The 20,733-nt window shown below is 36.4% G+C and overlaps 1 protein-coding gene across 1 annotated transcript; it reads left to right on the forward strand.

The window, feature by feature from the left end:
- Positions 1-1,155: 1,155 nt before the first annotated feature.
- On the forward strand, positions 1,156-18,465 carry NTS (neurotensin). Its single transcript, XM_048934665.1, has 4 exons — positions 1,156-1,431; positions 4,484-4,545; positions 10,886-11,110; positions 13,011-18,465. Exons 1-4 carry the CDS (start codon positions 1,371-1,373, stop codon positions 13,155-13,157), a joined length of 495 nt encoding a protein of 164 aa, XP_048790622.1. The 5' UTR covers positions 1,156-1,370; the 3' UTR covers positions 13,158-18,465.
- Positions 18,466-20,733: the final 2,268 nt, after the last annotated feature.

Consider the following 20,733-nt stretch of genomic DNA (forward strand, 5'->3'; position numbering starts at 1 on the left):
TTTCAAAGGAAACTTTCTATAGTGAAGAGAACATTAGTGCTAGCAGAATTCTACCAGAGTGCATTCCTGCTATATGTGGCATGTACATCCATCCTTAAATGCATTCACAGAGACCAAAATGTTCTGCAGCGTAATATCTCCATTCAACAGATGGAGCATTTCTCTGTATCTGAGACAAATCATGCTACGAGCAGCGCCGCGATGGAGGCTGATGCTAGTCTTCAGCTTCTCATTTGCACACTCCACGTTAAAGGTTAACCTGCCCTACCGTCTATTTCAGACAATTTCCGTGCCTTTTATTTTTTTTACGGCCGGTCTCTAGGAAGCAGAGGACAGACCGGGACAGTTAGTGGCAGCCCCCCTTCCCTCGCTGCCACTTCGCCCGTCCTGGGGCAGCGCCGTCTGCCCCTTGCTGTCTCCGCTTCGTCCCGCGGTGCCCCGCGGCTTTTGCGCTCGTGCGTTCCGGGCGCTGGCTGCAGAGTCCCCTCTTAGTGGGTTGTCTTACCGATGTCGTGAAATTCAAGCAGAACACCTACACCTTTGGATAAACGTCTTGACGGAGCGCTTACTCTCCTTGAAACAATAGCTGTTGTTTCTCTTTTCGGAAGGGGTAGTCTGGTTGTGGCGGACGTTAGCACTTCTTTGCACCTATGAAAAACCTTTATCAAGTGACTTTCCCGTTATCTCTCTCTCTCACACAGACTTCATTTGTTTCTATTATCCGTTGTCTCCTCCGTGTTTCCCCACGCTGCAGGGAAAACCAAACCAGACGACAAAGCACATCCCACGACGGCCGCACGAGGTGCTCGCGTCTCGGCGCAACCCGTGACCCGGCGCATCGCACGCGCAGGTGTCCGAGAAACTGCGGAAACTTTTTCTTTTCATAAATAATTATCATATCTGTAGATGGGAGCTTTTCGAGCTCAGCAGGCAGGTCGCTGCCGGGATACGAGCAGTCGGGCGCGTGGGTGGGAGTGGGGATGCTGCGCGCCCCGCTGCGCGCCCCGCGGGGCTCCGCGTGCGTCAGGCGGGAGGTGGCGTCAGCGGCGGAGGGTGCGGAGCGGCGGAGGGGGGCAGCGGGAGCGGGGGGGAAAGAAGGGGGGGGGGGGGGGGGGGCGAGGAAGGGGGGGGGCGAGGGGGAGGAGGGAGGGCTCTTCACCATGAGGCGATGGCGGCACCGCCGTGACATCACCCCGAGGCTTATATAGTTGGGGAAGGGTCCGGGTCCACCATCTGGTGCCTGCGGCCGCCCGCCAGTGTGTGTGCCGAGGCGCGGAGCGGCGGAGCTCTCTCTGTGTGTCTGTCTGTCTCTCTCTCCGTCTCTCCCCAGGATTTATGGACTTTACTTTCTAGAGAGTGGCGCGGCAAGGATGAGACCCCAGCTGGTGTGCGTGGTGCTGCTGGCCTTGGCCTCCTGCAGCCTGTGCTCAGGTAAGCTCCGCCGCGCCCTGCGCCCCGAGCCTCCGTGCGGTGGGCAGCACCACGCGGCCGGCAGCTCCCGCAACCTCGAGCGGGACCCAACGGGGCGGGGTGCGCTCGGTCTGACGCGGCTATGCTCTGCAGGTGCTCCCGGCTCGCACAGAGCGGGCTCTGTCCAGCATCACATTTTCCATCACTCCCGTAATTTACTCCCTATCTGCAAAACATTTCCCTCCGCAGCATCACTACCATGGTGTAACTGTAGAGTGGTCATTGAGGAACGTCGATGTAGGCTGTCCCATTAATTATGTTGCTACATTTGTGATATTTGAATCCCAGGTATTTCCAAGGTATCATAGATAGTGTGTTTTCTTCTTCCTTCCATCAAAGTCCAATCAGCATGACTATCTTTATATGTACTGTAGTCACTTTTTAGTAGCTGAAGTACAGTTTTAGGATTCTGGGGAAAAAAAAAAACAATCACTAGCAACTGCATTGAAATGACAAAAAATGCTTGTCACAAAGATACTGATCACACAATAGGATACTAGCTGAAAGTGCATTTCTGCTGTAAGATCAGTTGCTTTAGATACCTTAAAAATAGGGTCATACATGAAAATGCACTGCCAGCTTGTTTGGAGAGTGACAATAGCTAAGTGTGTGTTATTTAGATCATCAGTTTATGACCAAAAAAAAAAAAATATTGCAATTAAACAGGTGTACTGTGACAGATGTGTAGTAGAATAGTCTTCAAAATCCAATCTCACTAGTGTACAAATTACTGTTACTTGTAACTCCATTAAAATGTAAAGAGTAGCTTTACAAGTAGATTAATTTTTTAGCTTCAGTATCCAAGAGGATTCAGAATTCCTTGTTTTGGATGCAAGTTTCCGATATACATTCCCCCACAGAAGAAAAATGTAACACACTTAAACTTGTATTTTGTCATGGCTTAAGCATAATCTTTTTGTGTGCTTTACAGACCTGGTGTTCTTAGGGACAGGGCTAAAAGTTTATTATTTTCTCTGCATATGTATGTAGATTTTTAAGCAAAAACATGACTAACATTTTCTGTGAGACAATTTAAAATTCATAAACCACTGAAGTCAAAGATTCCAGTGGAAATTAAAATAGACTCGTATAAAAAAGAAGCAGAATTGTATGTGTAACTGACATGATGGTTCATTTGCTTGAAGATTTGGAATTATATTTAAATGAGAAATGTCACAGACAAGTTTGTGTTGAAAACCAAATGAATTTTTGCTAATGTGGACAAGTAAGTCATTAGGAAAATGATCAATTTTCTTTTGGAAATGTTTGCTCTCAGGGGAAAGTGTGTTTTAATAGAAGACAACTATTTCTGTAGAATGTAGATATACAGAAAGAAGCTGTATTTCCTATCAATAATAAGGTAAGCATACAAAAGACAGCAAAGTGTTTGGATTTTCCTCAGATTTGAACAATAATCTGTAATCAGATTGCTCTCTTGAGTGTTTGCTCTTTTTCTGCTTTTACCTGTCCTCTGTCTCTTTCACTCCTGAATTATCTGAATACGCTCCGTTTTCCTCCAGGCTTTGTTTCATTCTTCACTGTGCGAACAGCTTCCTAAGTAATATCCTCCAGATATTTTCTCATTAAAGATGTTTCTTAATATCCATCTATTCAGCAAGCTTTCCACTTCTGCATCTGTCTTCCAGCCTTGGTGGTGGGGAAACTATATTCTGTTCTACATAGCTTTTACAGGGTCCTAACCAGGTGTGAGTCATTTCATTGCCCCAGAATACAACAAATTGTGATGCTGTCTCACATGCACTATTCATCCCTTTGCAAGAGCTGTTAGTATCAGTAGTCAAAATTCAGGTGAACATGTGATGCCAGCAGAAAGGACTTCATCACTGGTGAAGCTATTGAGAAACTAGGTAATGATGAATACAGGTAGTGCTGAAAGGGCTGAAAGGCTTTAGCTATAGAGAAGTTGCTAGTGACATGCTGCAGTACTGACATCCAGTCTTTATCAATATTTTAAGTAAAAGCAGTTAGTGTAGCGTACTAGTAATGCAAAGCTGAACATCAGCATCACTGCAGAGAAAGACTGACATAAGGCACAGACATTTTTGGTGACTTTAATACAAATGGAAGCAGTACAACTGTGCAAAGTGATTGTTTAGTAAATAATATTCACTTCTATTAAAAACTCCTTTTATCAGAATCACAACTGGTAGAAATGTCTGAGGAGACAAAGAACTTGGGGATACTATTTTACCTTACTTGTATTAGAAGATGCTATGATTTTTCACATACGACAGAAGCAAAAGCCAAAAAATGTTCCAGAAAGCTACTTCCTTAGCAATTGATAAGCATAAAGGTGGTTAAAAACTGAGACTTCTGATCTCTCCTTTGCTGTACTGTACTGTACTCAGGCACAGAAGATGATCACTCTAATGACTCCGGGAATAGATGGCTGCTGTGTGAGAGCAGACTGGATTGGAGACAGAGACAGCCTAATAGATCTGAGCATAGCCCTTCAGCAAAGAAATGTTCACAGGGTTACCAGAGGAATGGCTTATCTCCAATAGACTGTAGTAGAATGACTTTGCATTAATTTGCCGGTCACCATTTAAAAACACCTTGAAGATCCAAGTTGAGAATGTTTGCAATTGCTCCCAAAAAAACAGCAGCTAAGTAAATGTTAGTTAGTAGAGGTGACAAGTAGTAATTAAGAAAATCAGTCTGATTTTGGATGAAGAAAATTGCACCATTTTTTGTACTGAAACAGCTGAAAATTAATGGGCCTGTCTACGAGCGAACAGTGAATTCATTCATTCATGTCAATAAGCTTGATCATGCTTTGAAATTTGATGGATATCCCTTTCAAAATAAATTTTTGGTACCAAAAACCTCCTTTTAGTCTCATTAGAACACAATGCTGTGAATCCACTTTTATTACTGTTTTGTTTTTTTTTCCCCAAAAAACCTCATTTATATATCTATATTTTGCTTGCTGAATTCAAATGTCCATGATTTATGATGAAATAATAAACATATGTTACTGGTTTATTCCCAGATTCAGAAGAGGAAATGAAAGCATTAGAAGCAGATTTATTGACCAATATGTATACATCAAAGGTAATTATTTTTCCTCTTTCAGCTAATGGTTAGAAAGCAAATGAATTCTCATTACAAACCTAAAAGTCTTCATACAAAGCAATAACCTATGGTCCAGGCCTGAAAGTTCAGTGCTAGACATCACTTTGGTGCAAGATTTTCTCATTTCAAAGGAAATTTAAAGGTGTTGATGTGACACACACAAAAAAGTGTTCCTCACGTGTAACATTGATACTTTCATTAAACTGTCAAAAATGTGTAGAGGGATAAATTTATAAGAGGAAATGTGTTTCCAATAAGATTATGCCTGCTGAAAGTTAAATTAACCTTTAGTCAAATCTCTAAGTGAGATTTTTATGTGGAAATTTTTTTCTATGTGCATATAAAATTGAGACAGTCATAAAGCAAAATCTGTTAATACATATGCTGATTTTGGTTTAGGAATTTCATTATAATGTTAGTATAAGAACATGGGACATGACTATGAAACTATTAATCTGGCAAATGACATTTCCTTGACAAGTAGCCAGACAATGAACGATAAACATGTTATTTAAAACAAGTAGACAAAAGTTCTGTTCCAAACTCATACTAATGTAGGTGAAGTAGCAAGTGTTGCACATATGTACTGAACAGGCTGACAGACATTTCCTCAGCACTGTTATTTTCCACAAGTGATCTAAGCCTAGTGTTTCTTCAGCAATATTTTGAAGAAAAAACTCTGAAACAAGATTCATAGGCTTAAAGTAGAATGATTTAACTCTTGGTGCTTGATTTCACTGGAAAATAAAACTACATTCTTCTGAAAATTTTCAAAAAAAAAAAAATAATTTCATAAGCCAATGGCTAGTTGTAAAAAAAAAGAAACAAAAAACCTGCCTGCAAGACTTATGTTTATACTGTATTTTCTTATATGTGAGCTTTTCCACAGTATCATTTGAATAAACCAGGATAAGAAATGAGGCTGGAAAATACATTGTTCTGATCTGGTCCAGCAGTTCTTAAGTTCCCACATTCTTTACTGGCATGGTAGATCACAAACAAACCTGCTTGCCACTGGTTTCTCTAAAGTAAAGAAAGATTTAATAGAGATTATTTCCCAGAGACAAATTTTAATGTTCTTTAAATAGTTCTTTCTCTGCCTGCCAAACCATAATACGCCCTGGGAGAAAACCCTGCAGCTATTCTATTGCTGCCACTGATTAGAGTGGAACTGTGACTGTAAATGCCACTTCCATCTTTTTTTCTCTTTTACTGTAGAGTGCAATTGAAGGTAACTAAAAATGCCCATATGAAGTGCACCTGTTGATAATACAAAGATGTTTGTTATATACTTTTACACATTGTTTTACGTCATGTAACTTAATTTTTAATGGCTTTATGGTATATATACTGCAAGTGACATGACACCTGAAGTTGACAGAAGCAATAGGTGATGGAGACATTTTAATTATAAGTGATAGAATTTTAAATCACTATTTTAAATTAGTTAGTATAAAATGTACTCTTTCTTGACAGTAAAGGCATAGTGGAACCACTTAAAAGGTGTATACTACTTCTACAAGAGATAGATCATTATTCCATTTGTTACTGAAATAATAAATTATTATTATTATTTTTTTGTTGGCCTCTGCTAGTTTTTAGTCTTCATTGGAATAGAACCATGTTTCTGATTTGAAAGACTAGTTTTAGGATGGTATGCATGATAACTGACTGTCTTTGTGCTTGAGATTAGTCTCTAGTTGAGAGCAATTACCATTAAATTGTATTAATCATCTTTAACACTGATTTGGTAATCATCAGCAAGGGAAATCCAGCCAATTAAAAAGACTCAGTGGTTCTCATCAATAAAGTGGAAGAAAAATAGAAGGAAAAAAATACGTTTATGAAAGCCCAGATCTAATGCAGTAAAATGCAGTAAAATCATTCATGTTTCTGGTATTTCACAGAAAAATTCTAGCTAAGTAAGTACTTGTGAAGTATGGCATCAAATCTATGCAATATTATGGAAATATGCTTTTTTTACCATATTCTTTTGACTTCACAGACTGTTGATAAATGTCTACTGGTCTTTTGCAAGATACTCTTTAAAGTCACCCATATGCTGAATATATCTCCATATTTAAAAAATTACATTCATGCTTTCATGAACTGCCTTCAACATTTAATATAGCTTATCACCTTTCCCTGCTCTTATGCCTCAACAAAGATGCAGGGATCAAGCAAGACCCTAAAAATTTTTACGTATCTTTCTTCTAAGATAAAGTCCAAGGAGCCTTTTGGAAAATTTAGTAAGATAACGTAATCTGAAGTATCACAAATATGCAAATGATTACCTGCTGACTGTCTTTTGCATCAGAAATATACATCTACTCACAGCTTCTTAAGTGCTAACATGAATCCACCATTTGCATGAAGACTGTCTTGAACTCAAACAAAACTGAAATGCTATTAGTTCAAGGGGAAAAAAAAAAAGAAGGAAAAAATGTTTATTTGAAGGAATCATTATTACTAGGATAGACATTTGAGATCCCTACATGCACAATTTTTAATGAAATCTTGAACCTTCTGAGCTTGAATGCCTGTTCCTAACTGTATATACCCAGAAAGTTTAGCCTTCGTATCAGGCAGATGAGGCTGCAGCTGTCTAAGAGTTTCTAACTTCCTGACTCAGTTATTGCATGCAAGTCCTTACATTTGTTAGCATTAGTATACATCACAGAAAACCTTAGGATGCAATTCATGTGCTTAAAGGAAGAAAATATTTTTGTTATCATTTCTACTGTTACGTTTTGAACAAAATTCAATTACTGTTCCGAAAAGGAACCATTGAAGCACCTATGTAGAGACAGTGCAGAAGTAATTCTGGGTCCCTTATGTGTTATTAATACTGCTGGAAAATAAGTGGTCTCCCTGTCTTATTCTGTGTAGAGGAAGTCATTAAACAAAACTAACGACAGTGAAATACACCAGAAAAGGCACTGTAACGAGCCCTCAGTTTTCTGCATTGTATCTCAGAAATTCTGTAAGCTATGTCAAGTGTTTTACCTAGTTGTTCAGTACCATGGATTTTGCTTGGTCCTGAATCTTTTTCACCTGCTTTCACTAGATAAAGGCAAGATTATTAAAAAAGGAGAACTGAATATTTGTATTTATTTTATTTTAATTAACATTTTGGGGGTATTCATTACAAAACAGAAACAGCAAAAATTATATTAAAATGTCCTGGAGCATCATTCAACCATAAATTGAAAGAAAAAAGCATGTATATTATCACTTGAGATTCTCTGTAGTTTTCACAGGAAAAGGTACTGTCTAAGAGGGAAATATTCCCAAGCTTGTTTCAGTTTCTTAGACAATTTTGAGTTCACTTTCAGTATTTAAAAAGGTATGGGAAACCATATATCTGAGTCATATTTCAGGAGCATGTTTAACAGTGGAAATACATATATCATATTCATTTCATGAATTCTTCATCATTAATAATTTTTAACTGTGATTCATATGGCAGTCTCTTTTGTTCCACCAGGTACCTCCCAGATTTTTTCAAGTTAATCTTCAAAACAGTTTATTCCTTCTTGGCAGATACAATTTCTTTGATCTCTCATGTAGGTGTTTTTCCAAAACATACGTTGAGCAACTGTAGTTGGTATTGCTTAGACATCTGTGGAAAATATTTCACATATTGAATTTCTACCTGAACATTTGTGTTACAGTCATCTGAAACTGTGTTTTCATGTTTTTTGTTTGTTTGTTTGTTTTGGTTTTGTTTGTTTATTTACTTTTTTAACATGCCCTCTTCAGTGATTTTCCATAACCTATAAAACAAAGCTGTGTGATTGTAATACTTGCTGTAATAGAGAAGTAGATTATAAGAAAGTAACATGCCTGCACTGTTCAGAAACTGGACATGATCTAGAGAGGTCCATGTTCAGTTAAAAAATTATTTCACTCTTGACTGAAGTTCTTAATGCGTCATGGTCTTATTCTGGGAGCTGGCAACAGTGTAAGTCAGAGGCATGCGTATCCAAGTGAAAATACTTTGAAGTGATGCATGTTATTAATGAGAATTAGACTCCCTTGACTAACAAAGTATGCTTGCATACAGCACTGTAAGATTTTTTCCCTAACCTCATAAGTAGCAGCCAAGACCAATTGCACATAATGGAGACTGCAATTTAGGTATTTTGCTAATATAGAGAGAAATGTTCCTTAAAAAAAGAAGACATACATCAAGGTTACATAGAATAATAACTTCAGATCAAAAAGATTCTAAAAGTTAAGCAGGAAAGCATAATACATTTCTCTAGTCCTTTTCTTTTCCAGTCATATCCATCAGCATAGTCTTGTTTTCAACTCTGAATTCTCACTTTCTCACACAGTACTGCTCCTGGATTTTATTCTTCATTGCAGTTTAGCTGGGGATGTTCTAGTTCATATTTCTTTCATATACAAGGAGAAAGAATTGTATTGGAAAAGCCTCCTCATTTGGCAAGAAAAGCTCTGTGTTTGCATTTCACAAATACTTTAAAACAGAGTAAAGATTTTGAAACTTCAGTGAACAGTTGCTTTTTGGCTAAATTAACTTTTGCTAATTAAATCAGGCATTCTGTACAGATGTCAATTTTGTTTTGAACCTGCCACAACTTTTTAAGTAATTAGACTGATGGGATGCCTGAGTGGAGAGCCCAGATGAGACAGCACATGAGCCCAAATTGAAAAATGTAGAACCTTCTGAATAAGGTTTGAGATTAGTTTCTTCTCAAAACAAAATACTGTTTGTTATCCAAGCCCTAATAGAAATCTAAGAACATAGCAGTTTTACTAAAAAGGCTAAATTACTCTCATTTTGAAATTCATGCATGTACTACTTGCATACTGAACTAATGATTACGGTAAGAAGGCAATTTCTTGTAACTACTGTTATTAGTGATGAGAGCTTTTCTTGTTTCTTCTTCACTTATCTACATTTTCTTTCTTTTAGTTTAAAAAATAGTTGCAAATATGCAGAAATCTTGCATATAATACCTCTTTGTTAGAAAATTTCCTTAAACAAACAACAGGTTGTGTGATTACTCAATGTTCACGTAGGTAAAAACTGCATCCACACACTTATTAAATGCTATTGGTGAGTAAGAGGCAATATCTGTACTAATGTAATGCCTGTATTTAACTTAACACACGCAGGACAAACAACAACATTTCAGTTCATAGGTAGAGCAGCATCCTAATATATGCCTCAAGGGCATTAATTGCCATTAATAAACAGGAATTTGCTATTTGACTTTTGATTGGAGATTGCTGTGTCACTGGTTCTACTTGAATGAAACTAATCTCTATATTCAGCACTAAGAGGGATACAATTTAGAAGAAATAATGACTAGGGTAATAAATAGATAATAACCAAGGAATTGGCAAAGACAACAGAGAAGGAAAACAGTGATTGAGATAGAAATTAGGTATTTCTAATGATAATTAAAAAAAACCTACTTCAATAACTGTCTTAAAATAGTGCCATTAAAAAGCAAAAATTCTTGTTATCATTTTCTAAAGGTTTTAAAAATCAAATTGCTCTGAAATAATGTAAACTATTGGATCAAATTATGGTGACATTTCTCTCTTTATTTCTGTCTTCCTGTAACATCTCTGAATTGTTCCATTATGGACCACCCAAAGACAGTTGATCTCATGAGGCATTTCAGTCTAGCCACCAAGTTCGTCTTTTGCACAACTCTGTTTCACCTATACTCCATCTTCATCCAAGCCCCTAGTCCTATTCACATCACTTAACACTCATGACTTTCCAATATCCAAAATCCCTGGGGCTTACAGATTCCATAACACTGGCTCCAGCTTCACCAGACAACTTGCCCTGAAGCAGGGACTCTGTTCCATTTCTTTAGGAATTTTGAAATGACTGCTATTTGTTCTGAACTGGGGAGGAGCATCTAGTTAACCACAGGCATCTAGCTTGGAATCTGGCACTGGAAATTTATCCACTGGGTCTGACTCACTGTCCTGATTTACACCTATGAATTTATATTATATTAATTTCCATTTGTGTTTTTGTTTGCACCTGTGCAGAATGACTATGAAATGCTACCTTTCTGGTTTGGTAACAGTTTATTTTTCCATCATGTATATCTACTTGGGGGGTAAAGAAGTGGGGAAACAGTCTTGGTGTTTTTAATAAAGGAGTTGTCCTAATTTCATGCTCTAATTATTGTCTTAAAGCTTGACAGATGAAAAGAACTTCAAACAAACAAGCTTCTTCCTTCCAAAATGTTTAAATGTCATACATTACCACTCAAAACAAAACAAAAGTTGCATTACATTACGTACCATGCGTTTGTATTTTCAGATGAACAGAGCAAAACTTTCTTACTGGAAAGTGACCCTGCTAAATGTCTGCAATCTTATCAACAACATGAACAACCAGGTGGGGGAAACAGTAGAGGTAGATGATGAGGATCTCATTTCTGGAAGACAGTTCCCTGCTGCTCTGGATGGCTTCAGCTTGGAAGCAATGCTGACAGTGTATCAACTCCAAAAAGTTTGCCACAGCAGAGCCTTTCAGCACTGGGAGGTAAAATGAAGCTTCACAAGTGCATGTTTCCATGACTGTTACACTTTCAAGCTCTGTTTGTCCTCACAATGGTCTTTTATACTTCAGATCCCAAGTGTTCCTCCAGATCTTAGGTGCTCTTGGCTTAAATCACCCCATCACATTGTCTAAACTATCCTATGTTTTTGCTATTTTCTAATATTTAATACTGATAATATACCACTTAGTGAAAGAGTTGTGACTTAATATAGTTTCTGAAGAGGTGAATATCTGTTTTGGATAAAGACACGTGAACAAATGTGAAATATCCTTAACTACATAATTTCTCCACTCTTTGTAACTATACCAAGGAATGAAATAAACATATGAAAATGAGCCAGAGCACAAAATTAATATGTGCTTAACAGACATGAAATTACTGCAGATTTATTCAAGCATAAGTAAATTTACATAGAGTTTCTGAAGGGCACTAAGACAAACAGGATTCAAAATACATACATGCCCATGTATACCTGTAATTTTACCAGGTACTCTGAACTTTTTATAATTGCTAAGAAACTAATAGCAAGGGAAATCCTGATTTTCTGTCCCTCCAAACCTTAGGGTTGCTACTCCTAAATAGTAATTGTTTTGTGATCCATCTGTGATATGTACCTTATTGTAACATTCACGTAAACACACTGGACAGAATCTACTCATGCTGTAAAAAAAACCCAACAAAACAAATATGTCTAAATATCAGTACCCGCTTTCCACTAAACCGAGATTCCTCAGTTATCACAGTTCATGGGCAATTTGACTGAGTCCTGATCCCCTTTTGCCTGCTGAAGCAGAGCTATGTGTTTGCTTAGGGTTCTCAGTCCACTGTACCATCTAGGATGACGCATGAAAAAGACTGCATCTTTGAGAACCAGAGTTTTCAGAGGATTCTTCACTGGTACATTTATTATTGAAAAGGATCTACCATGGAATCAATCACATGCCATAGCCTGGCTTAATCATGGCTCCTTATTTTATAGTTGTACCACCTTTTGTGGTGGTTGCAAAGCTCCACTTCTAATTATACTGCATGTGAAATTTAAAAAGGATGCTTCTGTATCAACCTAGGAGCATGGTTATCCAGTGCAAAATTTTCTGAGGCGCAACAGGGGGAGAAAGAATAGAGCTAGAGGGAGAAGAACTGAAGAAGACTTGAAATAAACACTTTATATAATGAAACAAGTTCTTGCGATCTTACTCATCCAGGATTGACTCCAAACTCTGTTGAAATCATGAGGTTTTTTCCATTTATATCAACAGGATTTAGATGAGCACTCATTTATTAAGTAATTAAGTGACTAACAGAATTTGATTGCTTAGGAAAATACTGAGGTGAGTCTAAAATGTTTCTAGCTTAATGCCTTTCAGCCTGGCCATGGAAGAGCATGGTAAAAGAACGGATGAAATCTTAACAGATAAAGCAAATATAAATCTGAAGAAAATACTTTAAAAACTATAAATAAAACTCAAATGCAGTTAAATAACATATTTTAATTGAAAAAATTGGTTTTCATGTACTTTATTTCCTTTCTTTTTACACATTTTGATTTTTAATGTAGAAATTCTGTGATAAAAATATTCCTCAAAATCTGAAATTAGCAAGGAGTGGGTGTTTTAGGAGGTTTTTAGGATAAATTAACCATTACTGAGTGACAGTGATAAGGAAACTTTAAGTCATATTTAGCTCCAGAGTGACACACCAGCTTTCTTATAGCTAAATCCAATGGTCTTACTAGTTTCAGTGGAATTTAAATATCACTTCTCTGTACCCTGATCTTCGGGAGATGTCTGAGTTTGGGGCAAATAGAACTCTTGTGGAATTTATGATTTTCAGTAGAAAGAAAAGCCATGATAATATCCTGTCTTTTCTTACATCCTACAGTTACTTCAGCAAGACGCTTTTGATCTAGAAAATTCAAGCCAAGAAAAGGAAATAATGAAAAGAAAAAATCCCTATATTCTGAAACGGCAACTACATGTGAACAAAGCTAGAAGACCATACATACTCAAGAGAAGTTCATATTACTGATGCAGCAGAGGAAAACAATGTGTATTTAGTTTATAGGTAACTGTGTGTTATAGTTATCTTATTTAACTTCAAAATCATACCTGTGTGAAAATATACTATGGAAGATCATCAAGAAGATAACATAACTGTGTCTTTTTTGCAATTGCTGTTACTTGATTGTGATTTTTTCCTACTTAAGATTAATTAGACCAATACATTTTCAAATAAATCTAGTTTCTAAGCATGACGTATTGTACACAATTGAGATTTCAACATCTTTCCAACAATATATCACTCTTTTCCTATTTTAGAAAGTACACTGTCATACACTGAGAAAATGGATACCATCCATAAATCTTACTGAAATTCTTAAAAATTTCTTACTGAAACACCTCAAACATGTATAGGCTTGCAAGTTTTTATATGATACAGTAGTCTGACCTGCCACAGCATTTTATATATTGTCTAGTTGAAATTATTAGGGATCAGATCTAAATAAAGAAGGCAATATGGTCCACTATTAAATGGTAAGTCCAAAATTCATATCTGAAATGGCCTGCTTGTAAGCGAATTTAAGTTCTTGATTCCTAATTTGTCTCTGAAGAGCCATAATTTAAGAAAATACAGTAATGAGACTTCAACAAAGTATGTGACTTAAAGCAAAGGCACATATACTTCAGAATTGCGGATATCAGTGGTTAAATAAGGAAAAGAGTTTAAATAATCAGTAAACTAATTTATGGTGTTTACCTTATACATGAGTGCTCAGGAAAAAAATAAAGACAAAAAATAAAACATGATTCATGCTTTTGTGGTGTTACTGGAAAATCAGTATACTATATATCCAGTTATATGAGAAATTTTGGAAAAATATTTGAAAGAGGACTTTAAGTAAGAACAACTTAAATTTACTATTGAAATTCATTTCCCTTTCTTTCCTCTACAAATTCATAATGTCAAACAAGTAGTTCCAGGAGTTAATAATAGTCTCGGAATTCCACAGACACAGGGAAGATTTCAGCATGAAAAGAGGTGTTTTCAACCTGTGAAGTACTCAAGAGCCACTGAAAATTCATGCTCCATCCATCCCAAAGTGTCTGATCCTTATATCAAATTTGGGATCTCATGCTCCCAGATTTCATCCTGGAAAAGAGTCTGAAAGAATTGAATGAAGAAACAGTTAAATTAGAGTGCCAGTTCATGATCCCTTCCCAAGGGACGCCTTGATTCCCAAACCAGGATACCAAAATGTCAGAATAGACATAGGTTTTGAAGTCTGCCTGTTTTCTGTTTGGCATATTTCCTCAGAATGTTCCAACAAATGGCCAGAAGAAATCACTCGAGGAATTACCATATGCTCTCATACATCAGATTTTCTGTCAAGTACTGTTAAACATATAGTGGGATACACATGTAATAACATACCCATACAAATAGTTATACCAATGTTGATACATGGAGAGGGATTTTTTTTTTTAACTGTAAAAAGTATTTCCACTACTCCAAAGCTAATTCTGTTTTCTTCCTGCAAATGTTATTAATCAGTTTATTTATTGAGTAGGCCCTAAAAGCACGCATTCACAAGATATAACTGAGCATACACTAATTACTACAATAATCATAATTTAAAACAGCTAAGTATTTAAGCACATTTTGTTTCAATGATTTAAATGCTTAATGAACTTAAGAGCTTTGCTTAAATATGGTTCCAACAGAGTCATACCCTTTAATTTTTTTTTTATGAAATGGTTGTAGAATTAGACTAGTGACACAGTATGCTCTCAAGTGAAGAACATCCCTCTTTCTAAAAACCTACTAGCTCTGTAGTTCCATTATAACAGCTTAGATTCCAAATTACCTGTTGATCTGAAGTAATAAGGCAGAATGGAGCTTGTTCTAAAATTTACTGCAAGTAATATATGAGGAAAAAAATCCCTAGATGGTCTTCAGATGATTATTTTGTAGAGAACAGGAAAAAAAAAATAAGTTGCCAAGGTAATTTTTTCTGTGTGTTCATTTTAAAAGCATGAAGAGTTTTAGAAAGTATTATAAAGTAATGTGACTGTCGTCTGAGAGAAAATGCTAGAATTTTCAGAAACACAAGCAAGCATCTATGTTTCATTTTGCAGGTGATTTAGATACTCAGGGTGATGGCAGTGGATCTCCTAGGGTGCTCTACCTGTCTAGTGGAAATAACCCTCTGACTGTGTGCTTGCTCCTTGCAAGTCACAGCAAACAGATTAGCCAGGTACTCTGGCTAAAAATGGCTTGAAATAACCCATTTACTTTCAGCACACTGAATTCATGCAGGGTCAGCTATTATGTGTCAGTGAGGGAGGCAGCTCTTAAAGTGTGACAGGGTAGCTTGTTAAACTGATCCCTAGCATTTGATAGAGGTGTTCAGGGATCTATGAGAGGAGTGTCATTCAGAATGAGAGGAAGTCCTAACTAGATGAGGATACAATATCCCTGACTGTAGGATGGTCAAAGATACAAAAGCCAGTGCTGGCATTTCATGTTACTGGTCACTGGTGAAAAGCAAGCATTAAGATGTTAGAAAGCACACCAAATCCTCACGATTAAGTCAGATAAACAGAGATGTAAAGGGATGTTTTGGTTGTCTGGGGAATCTTTATTTTCTTGAAATTTCATTTTATTTTTAGCTATTGCTACTTCCAGCTAACCTCGCTGCTGTGGAATTGCAAACTTTCTTTAACCCTGCAAAGCAAAAAAAAAATAGGCAGGCAGGCATATTTTTTTCTGTTTCCCTCATTATATCAATGAGGCTCTCAGGATGTGAACGTTGGCCCTAGTTGTGTATTGCCTGTAAAAACATTAGTATGATTAGTATGAAAACATTAGAGTGGTATTTAGAATCATAGAATCATAGAATTGGTCAGGTTGGAAAAGACCTTAAAGATCATCAAGTTCAACTGCAACCTAACCATTCTACCCTAACTTTAAAAACCCTCCGCTAAATCATGTCCCTGAACACCACATCCAAACGGTTTTTAAACACAGTTCAGAGATGGTGACTCAGCCACCTCCCCAAGCCTATTCCAGTGCTTAATAACTCTTTCTGTAAACAAGTTTTTCCTGATATCCAACCTAAGCCTCCCCTGGTGCAACTTGAGGCCATTTCCCCTTGTCCTGTATTTGCAGTAACAATGGGCAATAAATGGACTTCAAGACAGAGGAGGCCCTCACAATATGAAAAAATTTGTAAGCTCAGACAAGGCTTTTTTTTTTTTCTTCTTCTTTTTTCCCCTGAAGTTCAGAATTGCCTCATGTCTAAAAGTGTTGTTTTGAAGACCATTAACTCAGATTGTCACAATGGCTTAAATAAATTACTTTGATGTGGACTGTTTTATTTTCCAAAAGGCAGTTACTGAGAAATGTATTCTTTGTCTCCATAGAGGAGAACATTTTTCCTACCTAGTCCATTACTGATGCTTATAGATGAATAACTGTACTAATTTCTCAGAAATTTGATACTTAATTATTTCAGATATTCCTCAGATATTGGATATTTTTCATGCAGATTAATTGCATAAAACTCTGAATGATTTCTAATGTAGGATTAAACATAATTGAGATTTAATTTGATTTGGTATATTTTTCTAATAGCTATCCTCTATAAAAACAAAAATGTCCTATACAAGAAAAGTTAAGCATGCATAAAATAATAATTTATAATCTCTGAAACATATCTTTCTTTAAAATAAATAACATAAAAAGTAATAGTTACTTTTTTACCACTCTATGGTGATCAGCCTTTAGCTTTCTTGTGCATTGTTTGTGATATATATCTTCTGTTTTCAGTCTTTTCTCAATTGAATCTCAGTTTTAGGGAAGAGTTCAATGGCTGTGGTATGAACAGAGTAGATGAAACGGGTGGTTTTCAGATTAAATAGATGGCTGATTTAATTTTGTGATGCATGAATGTGGCTGTGCCTCATGATCTGCTCTTAACTAACACAGCCTCAATCTTAGGCTGACTGAAGGCAATCATAAAACAGCAGTTTCAGAGAACCCTCTAAACAAAGGACAATGACTTCTGTGACATGACAGTAGGAATCAAAAATCATGCCTTTCTGTCTAGTAAACAAAGAAAGTTGTGAGAGGGGCTGATGTCCTCAAGAAACTGGAAAATAATATTTTAATAACTACAAAACTGAAGCATTCAAAAGCCATGATTGCAAAAATCTGCAAAGTTACATTAAAAATACTGAATTCTAAATAAAGTATTAAATAGATCTCAAATGATTTTTATTTTTTTCTTTTTACTGTACTGCCAAGATACATAAGAAACAAATTTCTAAGCTTTGCCAGCAGGAGGAACTGAACATATTTGATTGCTTTTTCTCATTGCTACTGAAATTTGAAATTTTCATCCAATCTCTTGAACCTAGCTGGTATCACTTTAAAGCAAATACACAAAATACAGCGTTGATTATCAGGTTTCAAAAGTTGCCAGATTCAGGATACTTGGGTTGGTCTGAGAAACACAGTACACAGGCAATGGTCTGGACTAAAATGAACATCTAACTCTTCTGAAGCAGTAATGTTGGGCAATGACATGGGAAACATCCAAGAGCTTTTGAAGGGAGGCCAGATAGATATTAAGAAACATAAAGCCTTCAGAAGCTTCTTCTTGTCCAGCTATTGTTTTCCGGGTAGATGAGAATGCACATGTACAGACACTGTTTCAGGAAACTCCTCCTAGGCCCTTTTACAAAGGAAAACTTTAAGACTACACATGATTGCACTCAAATTACCAAGGTATAGCATTTGTTTTTTACAGTCCTATTGGGTCAGATACTGAATTGTTTTGACTCAAAAGATGAAGTGCAATATTAGCCTAGCACTATTTTCAAGCCTATAAGCTCAGCTGAGGGATATGAAAGTTCTAATAAGAATGGTTTTATCTATTTTACTCTTGAAATTCAGTTACAGAAGTGTTTTGTAGGATGTGTGTCTTTTATGTCTACATAATGGGCTTCTCAGACATTCTAAGTATTGCATCCATAAATATCTGCCAGCAGCATGAGTACACTTGTCCAGAGATAGTATCTAAGCTACTTAGCAAAGTGTTGTCACAAAGTATGTGAATGAAAAACTGATGTTTGTTTTTTTTTTACATTTTCTACATTGACTGGAGAAATTCTAATTATTATTATTTTTATGTTATTATAATTTTAATTATTATTATTATCATTATTATCATTAATATCAGGTGTTTTTTTTCCGATTCACCATTAAAAAATCAAACCTGATATTTATTTGTAATCTTATATTTTAGAAATTAAGACTTTTTTTTTTTTTTTCCCCTAGATATCTTTAACTCAAGGTCTAAAATAAATGTGTGCACACACGTACACAAATATGGGCTGCATCATGCCTTTTTTTCTTAAAGGAAGTTATTCATAGAGCAGTGTGTCTGGGGAATTATTTTGTCTGTTCTAATATGGTACAGTTCCTTCAACAAAAAACTTCAAATCCATAATGTTTTAATGCATTTAAAGACAATTATTCCAGAATATAATATTGTAAAGCCTTTTATTAGCAAGTAAAAGCAATTTAGCTAATTCAATGTATAATCCTTGTGGTTAAAAACCTATTTGCCTTCTTGAGACAATGGAGATTAAAGATATCTTATTTTATAGCAGGTATATAAGAGATATTAGAAATAGTTTACTTAGCAGTTAACAGTTCTTGCATGAATTAAATTAGTTGATTATTTTTGTGTACTACCAAGCCTTTAGGGTATTTGTATAACATGTATAACCAGTTGTTATGTTTCAGTACCACATTTACTGATCTTTTAAATAAAGAACAGTTTGGAACAGAAAACAAGACTTTTATTCTGTGCAAGAAGTGGGAATCAAAAGAATGAAAAGACGAAGAGAAAAGGTAGATGTCTATATACTCACAAATGGATGACTGGATTGGGAATGGCGAGGCTGGACTCTTTTCAGTGGTGAGTGGGGACAGGACCAGGGGAAACGGCCGGAAACTGCAGCATAGGAAGTTCCGCACAAATGTGCGCAAGAACTTCTTTACAGTGAGGTGACGGAGCACTGGAACAGGCTGCCCAGGGAGGTGGTGGAGTCTCCTTCTCTGGAGATGTTCAAGACCTGCCTGGATGCCTACCTGTGCAATCTGGTGTAGGGAACCTGCTTTGGCAGGGGGGTTGGACTCAATGATCTCTGGAGGTCCCTTCCAACCCCTACAACTCTGTGATTCTGTGAAATTTTGCTGTAAATAAAGTATAACTTACAGGGATATTTAACTGCACAATACAAAGGTACCGCGATGCTCTTTCAGTTTCATGTGGACACAGTGAATAAAGGCACAGATTTCTCAGTTATTGTCTTTAATATGTAGAAGGCACTGAAGTAGTAAGGTTGCAGATGCTTTTGCAGCTGAAATCCTTGGCAAATAGTTAACTGATATTTTCCTCAAAATTTGTCATGTACTGAAGGTAGTTTTTACAGTATAGTTGCGCTAAGTTAATATTCTGTGAAAACTACACGAATTATGAACTTTACAACTTCTTTTTAAAATAAGCATCACACCTATCTACCCTTCACCTTGTGATCTTACAGATTTCTATGTTAGATCAGGTGAAAGCATCTGTTAGGGAACAATCGAGTGGGAAAATGTAGATAACTAAGGGTCTTAACAGAAAAATGTGAGAAGATATTAACTGGGTATTCTTTCTATCTAGCTTTCTTGTGGTTTAAGACCAGCAGGCAGCCAAGCATCACTCAGTCACTCTGTCACTCCCTCTTCTGAACAGAACAAGGGGAGAAAACATTATGAAAAATCGCATGGGGTGACGTAAGGATATGGTGATTGTTCATCAAATACCGTCACAATCACAAGAGACTCAGCTTGGGAAAGACTATTTATCAATTAATTCAAGAGAGAACTAAAAGCAAACATGGCGCTAACACCTCCCTTTGTGCCTACCACACACAGTCAGTTGAACTGAAATATTATGTTATATGCCTCCGTGCAACTTGGTGAGTAAAACACAATGATTACTGATAACATTTTAACTTACGTATATGTGTGTATGCCTGTGAAGACACATTTTTTGTTATTAAGTAGATATGTAAGTTTTCTTATTTAATTAGCAAACTCATCATCCAATCATTAAAGCTGTGAATTTCATAAAATCCAAGGGGTTGAATCACCACCAATTCCAGAAGTCTCTAAAGTGGATGCTGATTATGGGGACATTGCTTATTTTTTTCAAGTAAGATGGCTAAGTTGGGGTAAGATGCTAGAAAGATTTAATTTGCAAAATGAAATCAAGACCTTTATAGAATCAAAAGGAAAATTTGTGCCGGAATTTGAAGATGAAAAATGGCTCACAGATTTATCACGTTCAGTGGATTTGACCACTCATTTAAATGAATTAAACATATATTGTCATGGTAGAAATCAACTTATCTGTGCTATATTTCATACCATAAGAACATTCAAAATGAAACTGAAGTGATGGCAAGCTCAAGTAATTGCAGATAATTTTGTGCATTTTGATATGTTAGCTAAACATAATTTTGTGAACAGTGAAAAATATGCAATA

This window comes from Lagopus muta, chromosome 1, assembly GCF_023343835.1.
Source record: "Lagopus muta isolate bLagMut1 chromosome 1, bLagMut1 primary, whole genome shotgun sequence".
Classification (NCBI taxonomy): domain Eukaryota; kingdom Metazoa; phylum Chordata; class Aves; order Galliformes; family Phasianidae; genus Lagopus; species Lagopus muta.